We start from the raw sequence: 26,077 nt of genomic DNA on the forward strand, positions 1-26,077 counted from the left end.
TGGATTGTGTTCGGATAAGCTCAAACAGCTTTCTCGGACGATTTTTGGCTTGGTCGAGCTGACGGCTGAAGAAGTCTGATTTAGAGCGTTTTATTTTCCTGAAGTAGGCATTTCTCTTTTTCTTCAGGGTTTTTAGGTTCAGTGCAGAGGGAGCTGATCTCCAGGTGCGCTCTGCCATTCGCATGGCGCGTCTATCGTCATTGAGACTCCCGTCGTACCAGGGATTGGAAATTTTTGCGGAGGCTTTTTTCAGCTGCAAGGGTGCGACTTCATTGATTATTGCGGTCATAGTGTTAAGATAGTGATCAGACAAGGATTGGACGTCCTTAACGCCAATAGGAGGAAGCAGTAAGTTATAGCTGTTGGGGGGCAGAGAGTTTGAGTTTAGTTTTTTCATGTCTCTTTTCCAGACTTTGGGCCTGGGTTAAATTTAACTTTTTCATTGATGAAGAATGTGATAATATGATGGTCTGACCAGTCACAGGGTTGGATAGATTCGAGTTGGATAGAGGCCTCTTTGGAGATGATAAGGTCGAGGATAGAGCCTTTCTCGTGTGTTGGACTGTTGCAAATTTGAGTGAGGTCAAGGGCGTTAAGGAAATTCTTCAGACCTTTTACCACCGCATCACTATGATCGTTCCAGTGGAGGTCGAAGTCACCAAGGTATATTTGTGTGAGTTGTCGCCCGGAGTTGGTTGAGATCATATCCATGATTTGTTGGGAGAAGGTAAGGTTGTCGCCGGGTGGGTGGTAAACGCCGTGAAGAGTGCAGATCTGTTTGCCCTCACTGATAATATCGAGGCAGATGTATTCACAGAAGGTTGGGGAGGGTAGGGAAGGGGAAGTTACTTTCAAGACAGAGAGGTTGCTCCTGTATATACATGCGATTCCGCCACCTTTTTTATTGCCAGACCTGTCAAGTCTAGTGATGTGGTAGTTGGGGGGAACCAGAATGTCCATTATAGGTGTAGAAGATTCTGTTAGCCATGTTTCAGTCATGATGATTAAGTCAAGATCCAATTTTAGGATGAGATCGGCGATAGCGGAGGAGTGTCTAGCGGCTGATCTGCAGTTGAGGAGAGTGCATTTGAGACGGGGTGTGTCGAGGGTGGAAGGGGGTTCTAGAACGAGGGGGACTTTACTCAGGTTACCATGGATAGCGATTCTGTTGTTCAGTGTGGGGGGTCTGAGGGGATTGGAGTGAATCGTAGGAATGGCAGTGAGAGTGTCGGGTGTGTTGCTATGGGGAGCTGAGTCGTAGGTGCGGAGGAGGGTGATTGTGTCGAGGTCCGAGAGAGGGTTGTAGGAGCGATGGGGGCGGTTTTCGCGGTTGTGAACAGGGATTGAGGTCCAGTGTGGTGGGAGTCGAGAGCGAGAGTTCGCCGCCCGGGTGGAGGACCAGCTGGGAGGGGAGGTGAAGGTGGAGGCGAGGGGTGTCTGGGGTGTGTGCTGAGAAATTGTTTGATGATGTGAATGTCTTGTTTGATCTGGTGGAGGGAGGTACTAGTCCTAGAATATCTGGGGAAACAGGGCTGGTTAATACTTTAATACATTTGCATGCTGTGCACTTGCAGGACAAAAATGGTTGACCTACAGGCACATTCACCACAGCTGGCACTAGAGTTGTATCCCCTTCGGGCAGAACAGAGGGTCATTTCTGAAGTCAAGAGACACATTCTTCTAGTGCTGTTTCCATTGGTAGAAGCATGACATTAACATCCCGGAGAGGCACCAAGCGGACAAACAGAACAAGCAGACATGTGCCCCAGCTGCTCCCTCAGAACCCAAACCATACAAAGTGCACATGGATCCCTTACCTGTAAATAATGTCCTTTTCATGCAGAAACTGGAGGCCTAGAACAACACACGCCGAGTAGAACCTGGGAAAAGCAAGGAAGACTCATCAACATGTGAAAACACAAGCAAACTCAGGCGGTGCCTTGAGGTCACTGCCTGTTGGCATCCAGCTTCTGACCGCACCACAGGAGGTCTCAATCCAACACTCCTGCCCTGTTCTGGGCCTAGCTGCTGATGAACCCTCAAAGAACACAGCCTCCTCTCAGCATTTCTGGACCAAAACACAATTTCAGAAAAAACCACATCTGACCAAAATGTATTTAAGAACCCCCAAAGCGAATAAAGTGATACAATCAAATGTCCACAACCCATGGGGGTTATCGTGTTGAAATCCGACATTCAGGAAATACCTACGATTATAACTTACTTTACCAGAGTTTGCACCCATTCTGTCCCACCCCAATGCCCTACCTGCACCACAGGAATAAAAGCACAAGCAATAATGTACAGGGAACCTCCACCCAACCTCGAAACAACACTTGTTTGCCATGTGCTGCCACATGCTCGCCATGTGCTCTGTCCTCCCTCAGTGTTGACTGCTCTTGTAATCTACCTAGAAACGAACTATATTTAGCATCTTCCATCTTCGCACATGCTCAGTTGAGCTTGCAGCTGTCCTTGCAACTGTTCCTAGTCTTTAAATGTCAGGATGTGTTCACCAGAATTAGCAACTGTTAGCTCCTCCCACATCTTGCATGTCCATATTAGTCATTTTGCATGCTTACATGGGCCAGGACTGCCCCTTGGCCTTATGCTGACTATGTAACTCTAAGCATATATTCGCATCTGTTTTCTGTACTCCTCAGACTGCCTCATTCAGTTTCTAAGGCTTCTGTGTGACGTAGTCTCCCTCATTTGAGGTTAATACAGATGTTACTTTTATATTTCGCTTCTGTGCCAATTTCTTCTTTGTTGGTTTAAAAGGACCAAGTATCAGTGAGACCCCTGAGAAGGTTTCTATTTTCTACAAATTGCGCTCCAACGTGGACCTCATCAGAAAAGTGGCTATCTAAGCAGTGATCTTGTCAGGAGACAGAAATCTACTGTGGAGGACAGGACAGGACTCTACTAAGGAGGTACACTGTGCACGGAGATAATGGGGATTCTCTGTCTCTGCAGCCCAGTATATTTCTGGTCTTCCTGATTTTGGTCCTCCACATGATGTCACTCCTGACTGAGAACCTTTTTGGCGTGAGTATTCTAAAAAAGACTGTTAGGTCATTCAGAACTTGGCAGTTAGACTTTGGAGAACCATTTGTTTGGTAAGAGTCGTTCTGGGGCGCTTGCTGTTGGTTTTTGATGCCTTGGATTGGTAAGGTAGTTTAGTAACGCTTACTGTGGCTTTGGATTAGTAGGATTGGCCAATATTTGTATTTGTATGTATGTAATATGTAAATTGCAATTTATGTAGGCAGGTAATGAGGAGATTTTTCTCTGTTTGAATTTGTTTGAACGGCGCAACGTACGGAGAGTACCTTAAGCGCTGCTTGGATTATAATACTGCATATTCTGCACTATTTTTGGCATGCCTGTTTCAAGCACACATCGAATAATGTGTTGATTTTTGGAGGTACCATAGTGAGATGTGAAGTGAATTAGCCGGCTCCCCTGAGGGAATACCTAAATAGGTTTGGGTATAAAAACATTTCTTCCTTGGCGATTCTGTATCCCCAGGGAATTAAAATATGACAATAATACAAACAAGGATCCTTTTCTGCGCACTTTTATAAATGGAGAAATGCAGAGCGATTTTTTGGTGTTCGGCCAGACAAAGCTAGGGAATTGAGTGTATTTTAGCTTCTTGGAAATAAAACAGTTTGTTGGGCTGTTTTGTTTGCAGTCTTTTGGACTACTATTGAGAAGCTCTTCTTGTAAATATGACTTACAACTAGTATTTACAAATAGTTTGGTTTAAGTACAGTCTGTGGGCTGTCCTTTGTTTCTGTCCTAAGTGTTGATCTGTGAGTTAATCAGGTGTTTAAATGTCTATGTGGTTCGTGGTTTCACATTAGTGATACTTCTGTAAGTAAATAGCGATTGTGCTATTTGTACAAATGGCTAGCCTTAAGCGCGCTGTATCATGTGTTCTGAGTGTATGACCCCTTCTGTATATGTCTGGAATGAGCTCAATGTGTTTGTGTTTTCTTGCTGTCGTCAGTCTGTTATGCAAAATGTCATTTAATTAATATTAAATAAAAATGAAAAAAAATCCAAAAATGAACCATATGATATTCTAAATAACTGCATGTTACTATGCACACATACAAACTGACAATGCTTAAAAGATAAAATTAGAATTCACATTGAATAGGAATAAAATAGGCCTTAAAAAAAACGAAATTGTGTTTTTTTGCAACAAATAAACAATTATAAAATGTTACAATATTTTCCTTAGATACATTGTGTTAGATATAAACAGGCAAACACATCTGAGTAAATTTTTGCTGAACTAAACACATATTATATCACATGCATTGAAATGCCTCAGTTTTAAATAGACTGCCACCATGCTTACATTTCAACACTAAAAAAGGCTTTCCAACAGCTGTGTTTTAACTGCCGCTTAGCAGCAGCTGTTTTGATTGTAGGCCACGGAGAGACAGGAATGTTGATTCAGCTAGGATTTTGTCAGTGGGAACATGGGGTAAAATCCTGCATTTCAGACTGCTGTTTTAAAAAGTTACAAAAAGCAGGTTCATTATTTTAGATAACAGGAAAACATTTAAAGTAGGGATTTCCTTTCTTAAGGCCTTTTTACATAAGCACATTCTTGGTTCTGAAAATAAATAATAATTATCCTTTTAAAAAGTGGCAAAAACATTTCATGTTTCAAGTTAGGCTTCTGTGCTTAGGCTTATAAATGAATGTGTCTAAATATGATAGGTAAGGAATGAAGCTTGCTTTTCCTATGTGGAATTATCAAAATGATTGGTTTTATTAAAAAAACAAAAATTATTAATTATGAAAAATGTATAAAAAAATAGGTGCTTTTAATTTGTTTTTTTAAATATTATTATTATTTTTTTTTTTTTTTAATTTATAGGGCGCAACAGCTACCCAAAAAGGGTTTCCCGGCGCCTAGACACAGCTAGAATGAGGACAGAAAAAGGAGGTGACTGTTAAGTGGTTATTGTTCATACAGCCAGGTCTTTACAAGCTTTCTGAACCTACAATAGTTTTCTTCCTTCCGGATACCGGGGGGAAGCGTGTTCCACAGGGAGGGTCCAAGATAGGCAAAAGATCTGCCACCTGTTCTTGCACGTTTAAACCTTGGTATGCAGAAGCAAGCTGCTGTCTGAGACCGGAGGTTTCTCTTGGGCGTATAGAGGCAGGCAAGGGATTGGAGGTATTTAGGTGCTACTCCTGTTTTTATTCTGAACATGTAGTTCAGGGCCTTGAAACGGATTCTGCTTTCTATCCTGAGCCAATGACGATCCCGACGATGGTTCGAGACTCCAGAGTTCTTCGGAATATTGCAAAGGAGTCTGACCACAGCGTTTTGCGCTACCTGTAGTCGTCCGATGACAGATTTGTTTGCGCCCAGATAGAGGATGTTGCCGTAGTCAAGCCTTGATGTGATAAGGGCATTGACTACGGTCTTTTGTGTTGACATTGGCAACATCCACAGGATCTTCCTCAACCATTTAGCTATGGTGAGACACAGGCCGGTTACTTTACTGGCCTGTTTGTCCATGGATAAGGCATTGTCCAATATAAAGCCCAGATTTCGAGCATGGGACACCGGGGTAGGAAAAGTGCCCATCTGGTCCGGCCAATGCGCAGGGTTCCAGAGAACTTGGTCCTTTCCCAAAATCAGTATTTCCGTCTTGTCGCCGTTCAGTTTTAACTGGTTTGTTGTCATCCAGTTTAGTATTTTTAATAGTCCTTCCTTGAGTAACGACGGGGAGTGGGGACAAGATTCAGATAGGGAAAAAATGATTTGGGTGTCGTCGGCATAATTCATAAGCGTTAGACCTAGCTTTCAACAAGTTCTGCCAGAGGTTTAAGGTAGATATTAAAAAACAGAGGGCTCAGGATGGACCCCTGAGGCACTCCATGAGATGCAGGTAGGGTGTCTGACACGGCTTGTGCAGATGCGATCTGAAAGGTTCTGTTTGCCAGGAAGGATTTGATCCAATCCAGAGCCTTTCCTCTTACACCATTTGTATATAGCTCTTTAATAAGCGTTTCATGAGAGATGGTGTCGAACGCCGCACTTAGGTCCAATAACACAAGTGCGACCGTCTGGCCTTGGTCAAGAAGTTTTCTGATGTGTTCAGTGACACCTAATAGGGCGGTTTCAGTCGAGAAACCAGCCCTAAAGCCAGATTGCGAAGGATGGAGTAAGGAGTTTTCTTCTGCAAAAGTGGCTAAAGTAGAGTGTACGTGTCTCTCAAGACACTTAGAAAAAGCAGGAAGCAGAGATATAGGTCTATAATTGGCCAATATTTCTGGGTTTGCAGTTGGCTTTTTCAAAAGGGGTGTCACCATGGCATGCTTCCATAAGGCTGGGACAGTGGCGAGATCGAGGGACGAGTTTAAGAGATTGGCAATGATTTCCAAAGACTGGTCATCCAATTTTTTAATAATTTTAATAGGGATGGGGTCCCTAGGGGAGCCGGATTTGACAGTTTTTAGGATTCCTTTCAAATTTTCTAATGAAAGAGTCGGCCAGGATTCCAGTAGATTTTCATCCAAAGCAGTGGGTTGAAGCAGAATTGGGTCAGAAGGAGGGGGTGGGTTGGAAACAGAAATTTTAGTCTTGATGTCTGAGATAATTTTATCGATTTTCTCAGTAAAGAAACAAGCTAACGCCTGACATTGTTGAGTGCTTAGGGGGGGTGCAGCAGCTGTGGTATGTGCGCCCGCCAATTCCTTAACTTTGGAAAAAAGGGTTTTAGGCATGTTAGTTGCTTCGATAATTGTTTTAGAGACAAAAGCAGCTCTCGCTTTTGTACAAGCAGCATGATAATGATTTCTAGCTTCATGATAGCTTCTTTTGGCATTGGGGTCGTACTTTTTACGCCATTTGCGTTCTAGTACTTTACATTTTGATTTTTCAATTTTAAGGCTGTCGTTAAACCATGGGGCCGGAGGACGATGCCTACTCCCTTTGGTGCGAGTAGAGGGCAGACAGTTATTTGCTGCATTTGTTAGCCAGTTTTGTGTTTCAATTGCTACGCGGTCCATGTTTGAGTTTAGGCTTGGAGGGTTATGTTTTAATGCCGCATTTAAAGCATCGATGTCGACTGACTTCCAATTTTTCCTATAAGTGGCATCAGTGTTTTGTTCCACACTGGGGGAGGGTGGGAAGGTAATGCTAAAATTAATAAGATGATGGTCGGACCAGCCAGAAGGTACGGTGGCGATGTACGTGAGTTCCCTGATGTTAGATATTATGGGGTCCAACAAATGGCCGCTATGTGAGTAGGGCTGGAGTTTATTATGGACAAATTTAGTGCAGCTAGGTCTTCCAACAGATTATAACATGAGGGGATGGTGGGATCTTCAAGGTGTAGATTTAGATCACCCAACAGGGAGAAATTGCTTGATGTCATATAGTAGGGAGTGATAAGATTTGCAAAGTTTGATACCCATTGAGAAGGGTTACCTGGAGGTCGATAAATCAGAAGGCCTGACATTGTAAAATTGGGGTTCAAAGAGATTTTGAAAAGACCCGCTTCACAGTCTGGAATTGGTACAGATTCCAAAGTACATTTGAATTCTCTGTTAAAAATGATAGCTATCCCGCCCGCCTTATAAAGCTTAATGTTCATACTGTGACCTCCTAGCATTAAAATTAAATTTAAGTTGTGTTGTACCACATGAGGAAATTTGCATATGAAATAACTCCGCATAGGCATAGAAAACTCATTTTTATAAGGGTATATATGATTATTTTTAATTTCCAACTCCTGGGCTATGTAGAGAACATTCTGAGGATGACTATTATGCAAAAAACATATAGGATATTCATTTTTAAGTGCCCCAAATATCAAATTGGGCAAAATTCACTAATTTAAAAACAAATTCTGCATTCAGAGCAGCTTTTAAAACGCCTTAGGCTTCAGTAAATGCATATATTTAGGTATAATACAAACAGCTAACTTCTATATTGTTAGACAAGTATACTGCACACTGCTTACAATTGAAAATATGTATAAAACCAGCAGAAGTTATTTTTTTAACTCTAAACTGACAAACAGGGGAATGGGGCTGCATTCGCACCCAAAATAGGACAGCTGGGAAGAGTTAAAAGTCAGTTCTATATTTAGAAGCCTAGCATGGCTCCCAGAGCAAGGTCTGCTTTGACATTTTGACATCTGAAACTTTTTGAAAGACAAGACGGCAGAGCATGGAAAGAAGGAAGAGTTGTGCTTATTTTTTGTTGGCAAAAGCAAGTTTTTATAAACTCATATGAATATACCACAATACAATTGTATATGTGAGCTTGGCCATATATACAGCACTAATGCTTTTAGTTTGGAGCTTACTAGGGCTGAGCCAATGGGATTTCGTTTGATTTCATTTGCCCTTATATTACAACTAGTAAACTTAGTAAAGGGATTTGAGGTTGGGTATTCAGGTTTTTAGCTTCAACTATTTACCTCCTCAGAGTTTGTTTATGCCCAGTTGCTACAAATAGGGGTTGATAGTGTTGACAGAAGTAAAACCTATTTCAGGTTTCCTACTGTCAAAATGGGGGAAGGAAGCTAGCTCCTCTACAAATTAAGGCTAGGTAATATGTATGTTGCTCTCTCTTTTTCTCAATTTTCTTTAAACCTGTCTAAGCGGTCTGTGAAATAGCAATGAGACACTTAATTGGCTATTCAGTAATACTGTTTTAAACATTGTTATTAATAAAAATGAATAAATATATATGTTATGTTACTGCCCATCCTTTTTGATGAAATTATGACAGGATCAGTAGTCTAGATTGTTGTTCCCTTATTTTGATCTTTAAGGGGAACTAGATGTGGGTAGTTTTTGTTCTACAAGTCTTAAGGTGATAACACCATTATTGTATGTTATTCCATGCTCCATAGCTTTGCAAGGGCATTGCTAGTTTTTTTATTAGGTACTCTGTGTAAATAAACTCATACACAACAAACAATGAGAGGAGGGTCTAAGGGCAGGTTTAACGACCAACCAGGTACATACCCCAAACACAATATCATAACACTAAATAATACCTGGGGGTCAAAGAAGGTAAGTCATTCAACATGGATCACAGAACCAATATCATGCAGATAACACCAGTGAGAGAACACCATGCACACTAATTTATGCTGGCCAAGTCAAGACTCAAGAGCATATGGAGAAAAATATTCCCATCAGAAGCCACACTGTACCGCCCTCTTTCTCATCATTTGGGTTCTCCTTACCCAGGAGACAAAACGGCCGGTCTGATGTTACCGTGACCGATAGATGTGGCAAGTGGGTAGTATGTGTTGTTACAAAGAATGGCTACTGAAGAAAAGCAGTGTATAGTGATAGGAGTGAAATAGTGAGGGGTTATACTAAAATTAGGTGAATCGGGTAGAAAAACAAATTTTATTAGTATCTCCCAATCCCTAAGGTTAAAAAACAAGTGTAAGTGCGGGTTTGAAATAATAACCGTACCTTATTGGTGGTCAACATGTTTCTGCATCTATAGAAAAAAGTTTCAAATGCATTCTTCAGGACCTTATGGTGCTAAAACTACTGCTTTATGTGAAAAGTAATAAAATGATATCACCTGAGGATTCCAGGTAATGTGTTCAACCATATACTGTTACCGCATCATACCAAACGGTATTGGATCCAAACAGAAAGACAAACAAACAAGAAAGAAAAAGGAACATGAATGTATCATATTCACGTGGTTTTTGTCAATTAGAACCACAGTGCGATCGTTGCGCATTCACACACATCAGAAGGTGAATTCTAATATGGACACTCACCCATACGTAGTGGTTGAGAAGCTTCACCCCACCTGGCTGCGGCTCAGGTTAATGGAGCACCGCTCTAGAAAATGAGTCGTTTTTTGAAAAGAGTTTAAGTAAAGGGAAGAACAATTATGGCTCAATTGCTCCATCAAACAGAAAGTGGTTTGCTTAAAAGTAACCTTGCTTATACCGATCCCCAACAATCGGATGTTTAATTACATTGCTCAATTTAAAACTCAATGTGCCGCGCAAACGTCCAGTGGTGTAAAGAACATATACACGAGCTGGACTCGGAATGTGATCATTTCCGACTTCAAAAATGTCTATGAGACTACAATGTTGCTCAATTGAAAGCGTCAGTCTACTCGACTTTTTCACAAGCCGGGCTTGGAAAAATACTCAATGCGGAGTTTCAAAGTGTGTATGAGACGGACTACCTGCGCTGCCTGTCTCATGCGTTTAGATTGACGAATATCGTTAGACGCGTGCTAACTTGCATGATGCGAGCTTGGCTCGACAGACTGATCAAAGGTGTCTATGAGAGTATGATGTTGCGCAATTTAAAAGCGTCAATCCACTAGACATTGTGACAGACCAGGCTTAGAAAAATACTCATTACGGAGTTTAAAGATGTCTATGAGACTTACTGCCTGCACTGACTGTCTCATGCGTTGTGTGACGAAAATTCGTCAAACGCGCGCTAGCTTGCAGAAATCATATAGCCAGCTCACCTGACCGTCGGTGTCTCCCGACAGTCGTCCGAGCTGTCTGGGGGGGCACCGCTTGTTGCAACAAAGAGATGTTTATGCGTTCGCTCTCAGTCAATGGAATCACATGATCAGATGCGGTCATGTGATTCGGGGAGCGCTGGGAAATGTAGTTTCAGAGTCGATGTTTAAGAAAACAATGCTTTGGAGATATAACATTGCGCTGAGTGGACTGTATACATCCATGAGACGCTGTAAATGTGTTATAGGAAAACAAATTGAGAGTACTCATTGGTTTTAGAATGGAAGATGGTATTAAGAATATTTTTTAAAAAAAGAGTTATAGCACTAGGTGACCTGTGTTCGTCCATAAGACACTGTAAATGTTATTATTAGGGGAAACTGTATTAACTAACAGGAAATGGACTCTTACTGATGTACTCGTTTGTAGGAGTGCGTATTTGAGTCTTCTAAGCCTTAAGCATAGGTTATGTGTACGGTGTTTTAGTATATAACATAACCAGCTGCAAGAATGTTATACTAAGGCAGACCAAATTTAAGACTGTGAATACTGAACAGAATGAGAAACTGGTCTAGAGGGACATCCAGGGTATTGGCTCATTGAGTCCCTCTTTGTCACTATTTAATCTGTAGACCCATTTCTGTTCAATCTTGAATAGAAAACGACTGATATCAGTACAAAGTTCGGGAATTTGTGGTTGTTCAAGTACTGTCCAGCAAAATTCATCAGGGCCATGTCCTTTCTCCAAGAAGTGTGCAGTTAGGCGAGTAGCCTGTTTCCGACATCGTACTGTGCTCTTATGTTCTTGTATTCGTGTCCTTATTTTTCTTGTAGTCATGCCAACGTATCGGAGTTGGCACGGGCATGTTATCAGATAAATGAGGTTACTACTATTGCAGTTAGTAAACCTAGTTTGTGTCCATGGTCTGTTTGTCCCTATGTCAATGCTGGTGGATTTGCAAGTCTGGGGACATACAGTGCACGCCCCACAAGGATGATGACCTACGACAGGTGGCAGGTCCCACAATGTGCCCACTTGTCTTGATTCTTTGTTCCGTGGACGTGTGTGGACTAACTGGTCCTTGAGATTTTGTCCTCTCTTGAAAGCAAAGATTGGTAAAGGGATGTCATCGCCTCCAGATTTTAAAATCGACCAGTGTTTTTTAATGATCTTTTGCACTTGGTTCGATCTGCTGTTAAATGTGTTCACGAAGGCGATCCGATTGGTTTTTTCTTTTGGAGGATGTATCTCAAGTAAAGACTCTCTGTTATTATTGGATGCCCTCTTTTTGGACTGACGGATGATCTTCTTTGGATAGTTCTTCTCACTCAATTGTATTTCCAAATTCTGTGAGTGGATCTTAAAGGCCTCTTTGCTGGAACAGTTCCTTTGCACCCTGAGAAACTGGCCAAAGGGTAAGTTATCTCTTAGTGTCCGAGGGTGGCAGCTGTCGTATCTCAAGAGTGCATTCCTGGCCATCGGTTTACGATACAGTTCTGATTCTATACCGTTTGGAGTTGCATGAATCTTCAGGTCAAGGAACGCCAGGGACGTCCGGCTGTGTTCAATAGTGAATTTGAGATATACATTCCTGCTGTTCAACCACTCATGGAATGACACGAGATCTTCTTCCGTGCCTCGCCAAACCACCAGGATGTCGTCAATGTATCGTTTCCATACATGCAGAGATGGTAAGTAGGGGTTGGCGGGCGTCAGGACTTCTTGCTGTTCAAAATTATGAACGTAAAGATTCGCCAGGCTCGGCGCGAAGACACTGCCCATACTGGTACCAGATGTTTGCAGGTAGGTAGTGCCCTCGAAGCGAAAATAATTTTCTTTCATAGCAATTTCTGCTAAATTCATAATGAACTGTATTGGAGTAATGGACTGGTGATCACTCTGTTCAAGTAGATTACCCACTACCTCCAATGTTTCAGTTTGCGGAATCTATGTATACAAAGACTCTACGTCAAACGATACAAGAATGTCAGTGTCGATGTTGAATTGTACAGTTGGAAGGAGTCTAAGGACGTCCTTCGTATCCTGAAGGAACGTAGGCATCGCCTTGATCATGGGATTCAAAAAGTAGTCGACAAAAGTCGATAAAGGTTCCAAAACAGAGCCAATGCCTGAGATAATGGGCCTTCCAGGTGGCGGCCTCAGAGTTTTATGGACCTTAGGGAGACAGTAAAAGTAAGGAATCGTAGGATGTTTCGTCAGTAAGTATTGTCCTTCTTGTGGTGTTATCCAACCCTCAGAGGTTGCTTCTTCTACTAGGTTGCTTATTTTGGTTTGTAGTTTCTCTGTGGGGTCTTCCTTAAGTGGGAGATATGATTTACGGTCACTTAACTGTCTAAGACATTCATTCCTGTATGTCTCGATGTCCAAAATAACAATTGCTCCGCCCTTGTCAGCCGGCTTAATGATTATCCTGTCATTGGATGTCAATGAACGCAGAGCCAACTGTTCCTCTCGTGAAAGATTGATGAAGGGCCTGATCTCTGTTTTGTAACGACGCGTGATGTCATTCTCCACGGCTGTTTCGAAAGTCAAGACCTTGGAAGGTAGACCAGCACTGGGTGGGTTAAATGTGGAAGGCTTTTTGAGACCAGTATTTTTGTCTTCAATGGCTGTTCCAACGTTTCCTGGTTTAGAAAAGAAATAATGCAGTCTTATTTTCCTAAAAAGTTTAGCTAGTTCAACTTGGGCTACGAAAGGATCCCCTTTCTGGGTAGCCACAAAACCCAGGCCCTTGTTTAGAAGGCGTTCTTCACTGGGAGAGAGAGTGTGTGAGCTAAGATTCATCACGAGGCTGTCTGGTTGCTTGTCCCTGCAGCTTCTTGTGGGACTTTCTTCCCGCTGCGAAGGTCCATCGTGGACTTCGGCGTGGTGTTCCAATGTACCTGTGGTGTCATGGTTCCTTGTCTCCTCCTGCCCCTGCCTCGTCTCTGGCCAAACCCTAAAAAAGGAAAAGATCCAGGGCCTTGTTGCATTTGGGGGGGGCCAAAAGGTCCTATTTGGGGAGGATAAGTTGGACCAAACATCCAAGGATTAGCCGGCCACCATGGTTGGAAGTTATTGAAGTTTTGTGATTGTTGTCCATTCCTCCAATTCCTTCTGTTTCCTCGACCTCTGGGAATTTGATTAACAGACCCATTCTGTGAGGTGTCTGAGTCACTAGAGGCTCCGTCTGAGCCTGATGTGCCATATGACGAGCCACCCTTTTTGCCACCTCGATTAAATGTTGGTGCTGTGTATGAGTCGCTCGTGTAAGGATATACTCTTTCCATTGAGAATTTCGCTAAATCTTTTTTGAACTTTTCTAATTTGGTAAAAAGGATAGATTCCTTGACGTCTTTATTATTTTTATCAGTGTCATCCTGTCCCTTTTTAAACATACCACTTTTAAGTGTAGCTTTTATTTGGCTTTCGAGTACCTGAATCTCAATCAGTATATTATCCGCTACTCTTTTTGCGGTTTTGATGATTAGGACCAGCCAGTCCCTTGTGCACCTCCAGGCTATCATTGACCAATCTTTTAGAAAGTCTTTATCATCAAGAAATAGCCGTGGTGCGTTGTTAACAATGAGGCCTGAGGCTGCACAGTTGTCTCGGAGGTATTGTGCCATGACTATTCCATGGACTGTTGTCCTGGAATGTGATTTTTTTAAGACCAGAACTTTTGCCCAACCCTCATCATTACTTGTCACTTGGACTGGAATGCTGTCTAAGAGACTTGGGTTTTCATCTAGAATGTTTTGAACCTCGGCGCTCTCAAATGCTAAGCCCCAGTTGGTAGCCATATCAAAGGCCCGATAGTAAGAATACAAGTATAACGCAAGGTATCCACAATGATGGGAGCCAAAGAAAGTCAACTCACAATAAACTCAGTTGTGAAGGAGACCAAAAAATGGTCAACCTGTATTAAAAAGACCCACAGCCTTGGCTGTACTGTTCACATACACAACAAACAATGAGAGGAGGGTCTAAGGGCAGGTTTAACGACCAACCAGGTACATACCCCAAACACAATATCATAACACTAAATAATACCTGGGGGTCAAAGAAGGTAAGTCATTCAACATGGATCACAGAACCAATATCATGCAGATAACACCAGTGAGAGAACACCATGCACACTAGTTTATGCTGGCCAAGTCAGGGCTCAAGAGCATATGGAGAAAATTATTCCCATCAGAAGCCACACTGTACCGCCCTCTTTCTCATCATTTGGGTTCTCCTTACCCAGGAGACAAAACGGCCGGTCTGATGTTACCGTGACCGATAGATGTGGCAAGTGGGTAGTATGTGTTGTTACAAAGAATGGCTACTGAAGAAAAGCAGTGTATAGTGATAGGAGTGAAATAGTGAGGGGTTATACTAAAATTAGGTGAATCGGGTAGAAAAACAAATTTTATTAGTATCTCCCAATCCCTAAGGTTAAAAAACAAGTGTAAGTGCGGGTTTGAAATAATAACCGTACTTAATGGTGGTCAACATGTTTCTGCATCTATAGAAAAAAGTTTCAAATGCATTCTTCAGGACCTTATGGTGTTAAAACTACTGCTTTATGTGAAAAGTAATAAAATGATATCACCTGAGGATTCCAGGTAATGTGTTCAACCATATACTGTTACCGCATCATACCAAACGGTATTGGATCCAAACAGAAAGACAAACAAACAAGAAAGAAAAAGGAACATGAATGTATCATATTCACGTGGTTTTTGTCAATTAGAACCACAGTGCGATCGTTGCGCATTCACACACATCAGAAGGTGAATTCTAATATGGACACTCACCCATACGTAGTGGTTGAGAAGCTTCACCCCACCTGGCTGCGGCTCAGGTTAATGGAGCACCGCTCTAGAAAATGAGTCATTTTTTGAAAAGAGTTTAAGTAAAGGGAAGAACAATTGTGACTCAATTGCTCCATCAAACAGAAAGTGGTTTGCTTAAAAGTAACCTTGCTTATACCGATCCCCAACAATCGGATGTTTAACTACATTGCTCAATTTAAAACTCAATGTGCCGCGCAAACGTCCAGTGGTGTAAAGAACATATACACGAGCTGGACTCGGAATGTGATCATTTCCGACTTCAAAGGTGTCTATGAGACTACAATGTTGCTCAATTGAAAGCGTCAGTCTACTCGACTTTTTCACAAGCCGGGCTTGGAAAAATACTCAATGCGGAGTTTCAAAGTGTGTATGAGACGGACTACCTGCGCTGCCTGTCTCATGCGTTTAGATTGACGAATATCGTTAGACGCGTGCTAACTTGCATGATGCGAGCTTGGCTTGACAGACTGATCAAAGGTGTCTATGAGAGTATGATGTTGCGCAATTTAAAAGCGTCAATCCACTAGACATTGTGACAGACCAGGCTTAGAAAAATACTCATTACGGAGTTTAAAGATGTCTATGAGACTTACTGACTGTCTCATGCGTTGTGTGACGAAAATTCGTCAAACGCGCGCTAGCTTGCAGAAATCATATAGCCAGCTCACCTGACCGTCGGTGTCTCCCGACAGTCATCCGAGCTGTCTGGGGGGGCACCGCTTGTTGCAACAAAGAGATGTTTATGCGTTCGCTCTCAGTCAATGGAATCACATGATCAGATGCGGTCATGTGATTCGGGGAGCGCTGGGAAATGTAGTTTCAGAGTCGATGTTTAAGAAAACAATGCTTTGGAGATATAACATTGCGCTGAGTGGACTGTATTCATCCATGAGACGCTGTAAATGTGTTATAGGAAAACAAATTGAGAGTACTCATTGGTTTTAGAATGGAAGATGGTATTAAGAATATTTTTTTTAAAAAGAGTTATAGCACTAGGTGACCTGTGTTCGTCCATAAGACACTGTAAATGTTATTATTAGGGGAAACTGTATTAACTAACAGGAAATGGACTCTTACTGATGTACTCGTTTGTAGGAGTGCGTATTTGAGTCTTCTAAGCCTTAAGCATAGGTTATGTGTACGGTGTTTTAGTATATAACATAACCAGCTGCAAGAATGTTCTACTAAGGCAGACCAAATTTAAGACTGTGAATACTGAACAGAATGAGAAACTGGTCTAGAGGGACATCCAGGGTATTGGCTCATTGAGTCCCTCTTTGTCACTATTTAATCTGTAGACCCATTTCTGTTCAATCTTGAATAGAAAACGACTGATATCAGTACAAAGTTCGGGAATTTGTGGTTGTTCAAGTACTGTCCAGCAAAATTCATCAGGGCCATGTCCTTTCTCCAAGAAGTGTGCAGTTAGGCGAGTAGCCTGTTTCCAACATCGTACTGTGCTCTTATGTTCTTGTATTGGTGTCCTTATTTTTCTTGTAGTCATGCCAACGTATCGGAGTTGGCACGGGCATGTTATCAGATAAATGAGGTTACTACTATTGCAGTTAGTAAACCTAGTTTGTGTCCATGGTCTGTTTGTCCCTATGTCAATGCTGGTGGATTTGCAAGTCTGGGGACATACAGTGCACGCCCCACAAGGATGATGACCTACGACAGGTGGCAGGTCCCACAATGTGCCCACTTGTCTTGATTCTTTGTTCCGTGGACGTGTGTGGACTAACTGGTCCTTGAGATTTTGTCCTCTCTTGAAAGCAAAGATTGGTAAAGGGATATCATCGCCTCCAGATTTTAAAATGGACCAGTGTTTTTTAATGATCTTTTGCACTTGGTTCGATCTGCTGTTAAATGTGTTCACGAAGGCGATCCGATTGGTTTTTTCTTTTGGAGGATGTATCTCAAGTAAAGACTCTCTGTTATTATTGGATGCCCTCTTTTTGGACTGACGGATGATCTTCTTTGGATAGTTCTTCTCACTCAATTGTATTTCCAAATTCTGTGAGTGGATCTTAAAGGCCTCTTTGCTGGAACAGTTCCTTTGCACCCTGAGAAACTGGCCAAAGGGTAAGTTATCTCTTAGTGCCCGAGGGTGGCAGCTGTCGTATCTCAAGAGTGCATTCCTGGCCATCGGTTTACGATACAGTTCTGATTCTATACCGTTTGGAGTTGCATGAATCTTCAGGTCAAGGAACGCCAGGGACGTCCGGCTGTGTTCAATAGTGAATTTGAGATATACATTCCTGCTGTTCAACCACTCATGGAATGACACGAGATCTTCTTCCGTGCCTCGCCAAACCACCAGGATGTCGTCAATGTATCGTTTCCATACATGCAGAGATGGTAATTGTTCTTCCCTTTACTTAAACTCTTTTCAAAAAATGACTCATTTTCTAGAGCGGTGCTCCATTAACCTGAGCCGCAGCCAGGTGGGGTGAAGCTTCTCAACCACTACGTATGGGTGAGTGTCCATATTAGAATTCACCTTCTGATGTGTGTGAATGCGCAACGATCGCACTGTGGTTCTAATTGACAAAAACCACGTGAATATGATACATTCATGTTCCTTTTTCTTTCTTGTTTGTTTGTCTTTCTGTTTGGATCCAATACCGTTTGGTATGATGCGGTAACAGTATATGGTTGAACACATTACCTGGAATCCTCAGGTGATATCATTTTATTACTTTTCACATAAAGCAGTAGTTTTAACACCATAAGGTCCTGAAGAATGCATTTGAAACTTTTTTCTATAGATGCAGAAACATGTTGACCACCATTAAGTACGGTTATTATTTCAAACCCGCACTTACACTTGTTTTTTAACCTTAGGGATTGGGAGATACTAATAAAATTTGTTTTTCTACCCGATTCACCTAATTTTAGTATAACCCCTCACTATTTCACTCCTATCACTATACACTGCTCGGTCCACAGGCACGCCATTGACCTTTGGAACCTACTAGACACCATCTCTCCTGACGTCGCCTTCCTAACGGAAACATGGATGAACGCTTCCTCCGCCCCTGACATCGCCATCGCGATCCCTGATGACTATAAGATCACACGCAAGGACCGCACCGATCATACAGGAGGTGGAATCGCTATCGTCCATAAGAAATCAATCCGCATCTCAACCAGCTCTGACGCCAACCTCGCTAACTCCGAACACCTTCACTTCCAGATCCACATCGACCCCAAGACCACTCTCAGAGGGCACCCTCCTCTACAGACCACCAGGTCCCCGCGCAAAATTCAGTGAAGACATCACAGACTTCATCACCCCACACGCGCTCCCCTCCAAAGACTACATCCTTCTGGGAGACCTCAACTTCCACCTTGAAAAAATCAACGACCGCAACACCGCCACCCTCTTGGACAACCTAGCCAACCTCGGACTTAAACAACTGGTCACTTCCCCCACCCACATCGCAGGTCACACACTCGACCCCATCTTCACTTCCAGCAATCATGTCTCCTTCAGCCACACTACAGATCTCCTCTGGACTGACCACAGCTGCGTTCACTTCACCTTCAACAAGCCGAAACCCATCATCCACCTCCAACCAACTCTACAAAGAAACTGGAACAAAATCACCACGGAGCAGATCTCCACATCGCTCCTTCAAACCTCCCCAGCCCTCTCTTCTAACGCCAACGAAGCCGCCTCCAACCTCACCCTTTGGCTATCCAACACCGCCGACATCTTAGCACCACTGAAAAAACGTCAACACAAACTTGGCATCAAGAAGGCCTCATGGTTCAACGATGACCTCAAGAAGTCCAAGAAACTGTGCCGCTCCCTTGAAAAGGCCTGGAAAAAAGACCCAACCACCAGCACCAAGGACGCCTTCAAAAGCGCCACCCGCACTCACCACCAACTGATCCGAAAAGCCAAGAAAACAGCATTCAAGGATCGACTTGACAACAACGCCCACAACAGCAAGGAACTTTTCAACATCGTCAAGGAATTTTCCAACCCCTCGGCCAACTCCAACGACATCACCCCCTCTCAAACCCTCTGCGATTCCCTAGCCTCTTTTTTCCACAACAAAATTGCTGACAACCACAACAGCTTTGACAACCAACCCGGAAGCCAACCCACCTTACCATCAGCTGACCATCTTCCCCCCGTTAACACCCTTAACGCCTGGAACCCAATCTCCACTGAGGACACCATCCGCCTGATGAATTCCATCCACTCTGGATCCCCCACAGACCCATGCCCTCACCACATCTTCAACAAAGCAGACTCCGTCACAGCCCCGCACCTCCGAGACGTCATCAACTGCTCCTTCAACTCCGCTACCTTCCCAGAAGACTGGAAACACGCTGAACTCACCGCCCTTCTGAAAAAACCAACAGCAGACCCCACCGAACTCAAAAACTACCGCCCCATCTCGCTTCTTCCATTCCCGGCCAAAGTCATCGAGAAAGCCGTCAACAACCAGCTCGCCGCCTTCCTCGAAGCCAACAAATCCCTCGACCCCTCACAATCTGGATTCCGAGCCAAACACAGCACTGAGACCGCCCTCATCGTAGCAACAGACGACATTCGAACTCTACTGGACAATGGAGACACAGTCGCCCTCATCCTCCTCGACCTCTCTGCAGCCTTCGACACAGTCTGCCACAGCACCCTTTTACAACGCCTCAGAAACATCGGAATCCAAGGAAAGGCACTGGAATGGATCACCTCGTTCCTCACCGGAAGAACCCAGAGAGTCCGCCTCCCACCATTCAAGTCCGAGGCCTCTGAAATCATCTGCGGCGTACCACAAGGATCCTCACTCAGTCCCACCCTCTTCAACGTATACATGAGCCCCCTCGCGGCCATCGCCCGCCAACACAACCTCAACATCATCTCTTACGCGGATGACACTCAACTGATCCTATCTCTCACCAAGGACCCCAGCACCGCCAAAACTAACCTACACGAAGGAATGAAAGAAGTCGCCAACTGGATGAAACAAAGCCGTCTGAAACTGAACTCAGACAAAACAGAAGTCCTCATCTTAGGTAATTCCCCCTCTGCATGGGACGACTCCTGGTGGCCAGAAGCCCTCGGAAATGCACCCATCCCGACAGACCACGCACGGAACCTTGGCGTCATCCTGGATTCTTCACTCTCAATGAACAGACAAGTCAGCGCCGTATCCTCTTCCTGCTTTAACATTCTTCGCATGCTCAGAAAAACATTTCGCTGGATCCCCACCGAAACAAGGAAAACAGTCACCCACGCTCTAGTCACGAGCCGACTGGACTACGGAAACACCCTCTACGCAGGTACCACCGCTAAACTCCAGAAAAAACTACAACGAATCCAAAACGCCTCAGCCAGGCTCATATTAGACATCCCACGCAACGAACACATCTCTGGTCACCTTAAAGACCTCCACTGGCTACCCGTCAATAAGAGGATCACTTTCCGACTGCTTACCCACGCACACAAATCACTCTACGACATCGGACCAGATTGCCTCAACTCTCGACTGTCCTTCTACACCCCCTCCCGCCAACTACGTTCTTCCAGTCAAGCCTTCGCCACTGTACCTCGCATCAACAAGACCACCATGGGAGGCAGATCCTTCTCATACCTGGCTGCCAAGACATGGAACTCACTCCCCGCTTACCTTCGCCTCACCCAGAATCACCTAGCGTTCAGAAAGCAACTTAAAACGTGGATATTTGACAAATAATCCTCCCCCCCTTCCTAAGCGCCTTGAAACCCTCTGGGTATGTAGTGCGCTATATAAATTTTATGACTTGACTTGACTTGACATTCTTTGTAACAACACATACTACCCACTTGCCACATCTATCGGTCACGGTAACATCAGACCGGCCGTTTTGTCTCCTGGGTAAGGAGAACCCAAATGATGAGAAAGAGGGCGGTACAGTGTGGCTTCTGATGGGAATATTTTTCTCCATATGCTCTTGAGTCTTGACTTGGCCAGCATAAATTAGTGTGCATGGTGTTCTCTCACTGGTGTTATCTGCATGATATTGGTTCTGTGATCCATGTTGAATGACTTACCTTATTTGACCCCCCAGGTATTATTTAGTGTTATGATATTGTGTTTGGGGTATGTACCTGGTTGGTCGTTAAACCTGCCCTTAGACCCTCCTCTCATTGTTTGTTGTGTATGTGAACAGTACAGCCAAGGATGTGGGTCTTTTTAATACAGGTTGACCATTTTTTGGTCTCCTTCACAACTGAGTTTATTGTGAGTTGACTTTCTTTGGCTCCCATCATTGTGGATACCTTGCGTTATACTTGTATTCTTACTATCGGGCCTTTGATATGGCTACCAACTGGGGCTTAGCATTTGAGAGCGCCGAGGTTCAAAACATTCTAGATGAAAACCCAAGTCTCTTAGACAGCATTCCAGTCCAAGTGACAAGTAATGATGAGGGTTGGGCAAAAGTTCTGGTCCTTAAAAAAATCACATTCCAGGACAACAGTCCATGGAATAGTCATGGCACAATACCTCCGAGACAACTGTGCAGCCTCAGGCCTCATTGTTAACAACGCACCACGGCTATTTCTTGATGATAAAGACTTTCTAAAAGATTGGTCAATGATAGCCTGGAGGTGCACAAGGGACTGGCTGGTCCTAATCATCAAAACCGCAAAAAGAGTAGCGGATAATATACTGATTGAGATTCAGGTACTCGAAAGCCAAATAAAAGCTACACTTAAAAGTGGTATGTTTAAAAAGGGACAGGATGACACTGATAAAAATAATAAAGACGTCAAGGAATCTATCCTTTTTACCAAATTAGAAAAGTTCAAAAAAGATTTAGCGAAATTCTCAATGGAAAGAGTATATCCTTACACGAGCGACTCATACACAGCACCAACATTTAATCGAGGTGGCAAAAAGGGTGGCTCGTCATATGGCACATCAGGCTCAGACGGAGCCTCTAGTGACTCAGACACCTCACAGAATGGGTCTGTTAATCAAATTCCCAGAGGTCGAGGAAACAGAAGGAATTGGAGGAATGGACAACAATCACAAAACTTCAATAACTTCCAACCATGGTGGCCGGCTAATCCTTGGATGTTTGGTCCAACTTATCCTCCCCAAATAGGACCTTTTGGCCCCCCCCAAATGCAACAAGGCCCTGGATCTTTTCCTTTTTTAGGGTTTGGCCAGAGACGAGGCAGGGGCAGGAGGAGACAAGGAACCATGACACCACAGGTACATTGGAACACCACGCCGAAGTCCACGATGGACCTTCGCAGCGGGAAGAAAGTCCCACAAGAAGCTGCAGGGACAAGCAACCAGACAGCTGTGGTAAATAAATTTACCGTATGCGGAATTTCTATGCGGTATAAGTTCAATAAAATAGCTCAATCAAAATGAGAGGCAGAGTCCGTGGAGGCTGAGTTTATAAGGGTTTTATTCCACGTAATGGAATGGTTCGATTCATGGTATCATGTTCCATCACCACGAGGGTTCAGGAAGGGATAGACAATGCTTTATTAACAGTGCACATTATATATAGTAAAAGCATACAATGGTGATGGATACAGAAGGCGTAACAGCTGAAAGAAACGAGATAAGAACACATGTGCGTAACAGAAGGCGTGCACTAGGGCGTACACGGAGGTGTGTGCTAGAAACGTCACAGGAAAGTGTCACAAGTGGGTGGATTCATAGAGGAATCCTGCAGTGTCAGCAGAAATATATGGCTGGATGCGCGCGCAGGCAACATGACGTGTGATTGACGTGGAACTGGAGGGTGAAGGGGACTTGACATTTAGCACTATATGGGGAGACAGAAGTCTGGCGTGTCAGAACAACCTAAACCCAATCATATCTGATATCTTGTGTTTGAGGAACTGTTTTATCTAGAAGGAAAGGTCTTTCGGGCAGAGGCTATTCTATACTGACTGCTAGTGCGTGCATATGTTATGTTATGTTAGGTGAAACTTCCTAAGCGCACTAACACCAGAGGTTTCTTGGCGCTATGTGTCTACGTGTCTATGTGTAATGCGAGGGGCCATGGGCCTACCATGGTAACAGGAGCAATGAATTACTTGCATGGAGACAGAAAGGCCGGGCCCTCTGCTCTGCAGCTGGGGAGATGTTTACCTAAATCACTAGACAGGAATGTATTTTCGAGGAGCGGAGCAGATAACTTGAAGGCTGAATTGTCTTGGCAGGCAAGCAGGCCGAGCCGGGCACTGCTTACCGCGCAGGGAGTAAGGCAAGGGTCATGGATGCAGATCCAGGCTGCAGCTTTGAGGCAGAAGACAGGAAGGCAGAAAGGGCTCGATGGCAGAGATCAGGGCCTAGCTCGCCAGAGCCAGGAAAACGTGAAAGTGCAGCATGTAAAGACGGTGGCACAGCATACTTAGGAACTGAATAATCGACCCATTCATGGTGGATCTGAAAGAAAACATGTTAACGTTGGACGCAAATGTATTTGCGTCTTCATATCTGGTCATGGAGGGAAATTACATGTACTTGAAGCACGTACATGGAGCCGTTGGGGTCTACGTTAGGGGACACAATTGACCATAAAAGTTCCATTTACCTCACAGCCTCGTGATGAATCTTAGCTCACACACTCTCTCTCCCAGTGAAGAACGCCTTCTAAACAAGGGCCTGGGTTTTGTGGCTACCCAGAAAGGGGATCCTTTCGTAGCCCAAGTTGAACTAGCTAAACTTTTTAGGAAAATAAGACTGCATTATTTCTTTTCTAAACCAGGAAACGTTTGAACAGCCATTGAAGACAAAAATACTGGTCTCAAAAAGCCTTCCACATTTAACCCACCCAGTGCTGGTCTACCTTCCAAGGTCTTGACTTTCGAAACAGCCGTGGAGAATGACATCACGCGTCTTTACAAAACAGAGATCAGGCCCTTCATCAATCTTTCACGAGAGGAACAGTTGGCTCTGCGTTCATTGACATCCAATGACAGGATAATCATTAAGCCGGCTGACAAGGGCGGAGCAATTGTTATTTTGGACATCGAGACATACAGGAATGAATGTCTTAGACAGTTAAGTGACCGGAAATCATATCTCCCACTTAAGGAAGACCCCACAGAGAAACTACAAACCAAAATAAGCAACCTAGTAGAAGAAGCAACCTCTGAGGGTTGGATAACACCACAAGAAGGACAATACTTACTAACGAAACATCCTACGATTCCTTACTTTTACTGTCTCCCTAAGGTCCATAAAACTCTGAGGCCGCCACCTGGAAGGCCCATTATCTCAGGCATTGGCTCTGTTTTGGAACCTTTATCGACTTTTGTCGACTACTTTTTGAATCCCATGGTCAAGGCGATGCCTACGTTCCTTCAGGATACGAAGGACGTCCTTAGACTCCTTCCAACTGTACAATTCAACATCGACACTGACATTCTTGTATCGTTTGACGTAGAGTCTTTGTATACATCGATTCAGCAAACTGAAACATTGGAGGTAGTGGGTAATCTACTTGAACAGAGTGATCACCAGTCTATTACTCCAATACAGTTCATTATGAATTTAGCAGAAATTGCTATGAAAGAAAATTATTTTCGCTTCGAGGGCACTACCTACCTGCAAACATCTGGTACCAGTATGGGCAGTGTCTTCGCGCCGAGCCTGGCGAATCTTTACGTTCATAATTTTGAACAGCAAGAAGTCCTGACGCCCGCCAACCCCTACTTACCATCTCTGCATGTATGGAAACGATACATTGACGACATCCTGGTGGTTTGGCGAGGCACGGAAGAAGATCTCGTGTCATTCCATGAGTGGTTGAACAGCAGGAATGTATATCTCAAATTCACTATTGAACATAGCCGGACGTCCCTGGCGTTCCTTGACCTGAAGATTCATGCAACTCCAAACGGTATAGAATCAGAACTGTATCGTAAACCGATGGCCAGGAATGCACTCTTGAGATACGACAGCTGCCACCCTCGGGCACTAAGAGATAACTTACCCTTTGGCCAGTTTCTCAGGGTGCAAAGGAACTGTTCCAGCAAAGAGGCCTTTAAGATCCACTCACAGAATTTGGAAATACAATTGAGTGAGAAGAACTATCCAAAGAAGATCATCCGTCAGTCCAAAAAGAGGGCATCCAATAATAACAGAGAGTCTTTACTTGAGATACATCCTCCAAAAGAAAAAAACAATCGGATCGCCTTCGTGAACACATTTAACAGCAGATCGAAACTAGTGCAAAAGATCATTAAAAAACACTGGTCGATTTTAAAATCTGGAGGCGATGATATCCCTTTACCAATCTTTGCTTTCAAGAGAGGACAAAATCTCAAGGACCAGTTAGTCCACACACGTCCACGGAACAAAGAATCAAGACAAGTGGGCACATTGTGGGACCTGCCACCTGTCGTAGGTCATCATCCTTGTGGGGCGTGCACTGTATGTCCCCAGACTTGCAAATCCACCAGCATTGACATAGGGACAAACAGACCATGGACACAAACTAGGTTTACTAACTGCAATAGTAGTAACCTCATTTATCTGATAACATGCCCGTGCCAACTCCGATACGTTGGCATGACTACAAGAAAAATAAGGACACGAATACAAGAACATAAGAGCACAGTACGATGTCGGAAACAGGCTACTCGCCTAACTGCACACTTCTTGGAGAAAGGACATGGCCCTGATGAATTTTGCTGGACAGTACTTGAACAACCACAAATTCCCGAACTTTGTACTGATATCAGTCGTTTT

The 26,077-nt window shown here is 43.7% G+C and overlaps 1 protein-coding gene across 1 annotated transcript in view; it reads right to left on the reverse strand.

Moving 5' to 3' along the window:
• Positions 1–26,077, reverse strand: part of PKN3 (protein kinase N3) — a 314,322-nt gene that overhangs the window by 65,387 nt on the left and 222,858 nt on the right. The window contains exon 17 of the mRNA XM_086920604.1: positions 1,818–1,880. Within this exon, the coding sequence (XP_086776730.1) occupies positions 1,818–1,880 (63 nt within the window). The remainder of the gene's footprint in view (positions 1–1,817; positions 1,881–26,077) is intronic.

The sequence above is a fragment of the Lissotriton vulgaris genome, chromosome 5 (genome assembly GCF_964263255.1).
Source record: "Lissotriton vulgaris chromosome 5, aLisVul1.2, whole genome shotgun sequence".
Classification (NCBI taxonomy): Eukaryota; Metazoa; Chordata; class Amphibia; order Caudata; family Salamandridae; genus Lissotriton; species Lissotriton vulgaris.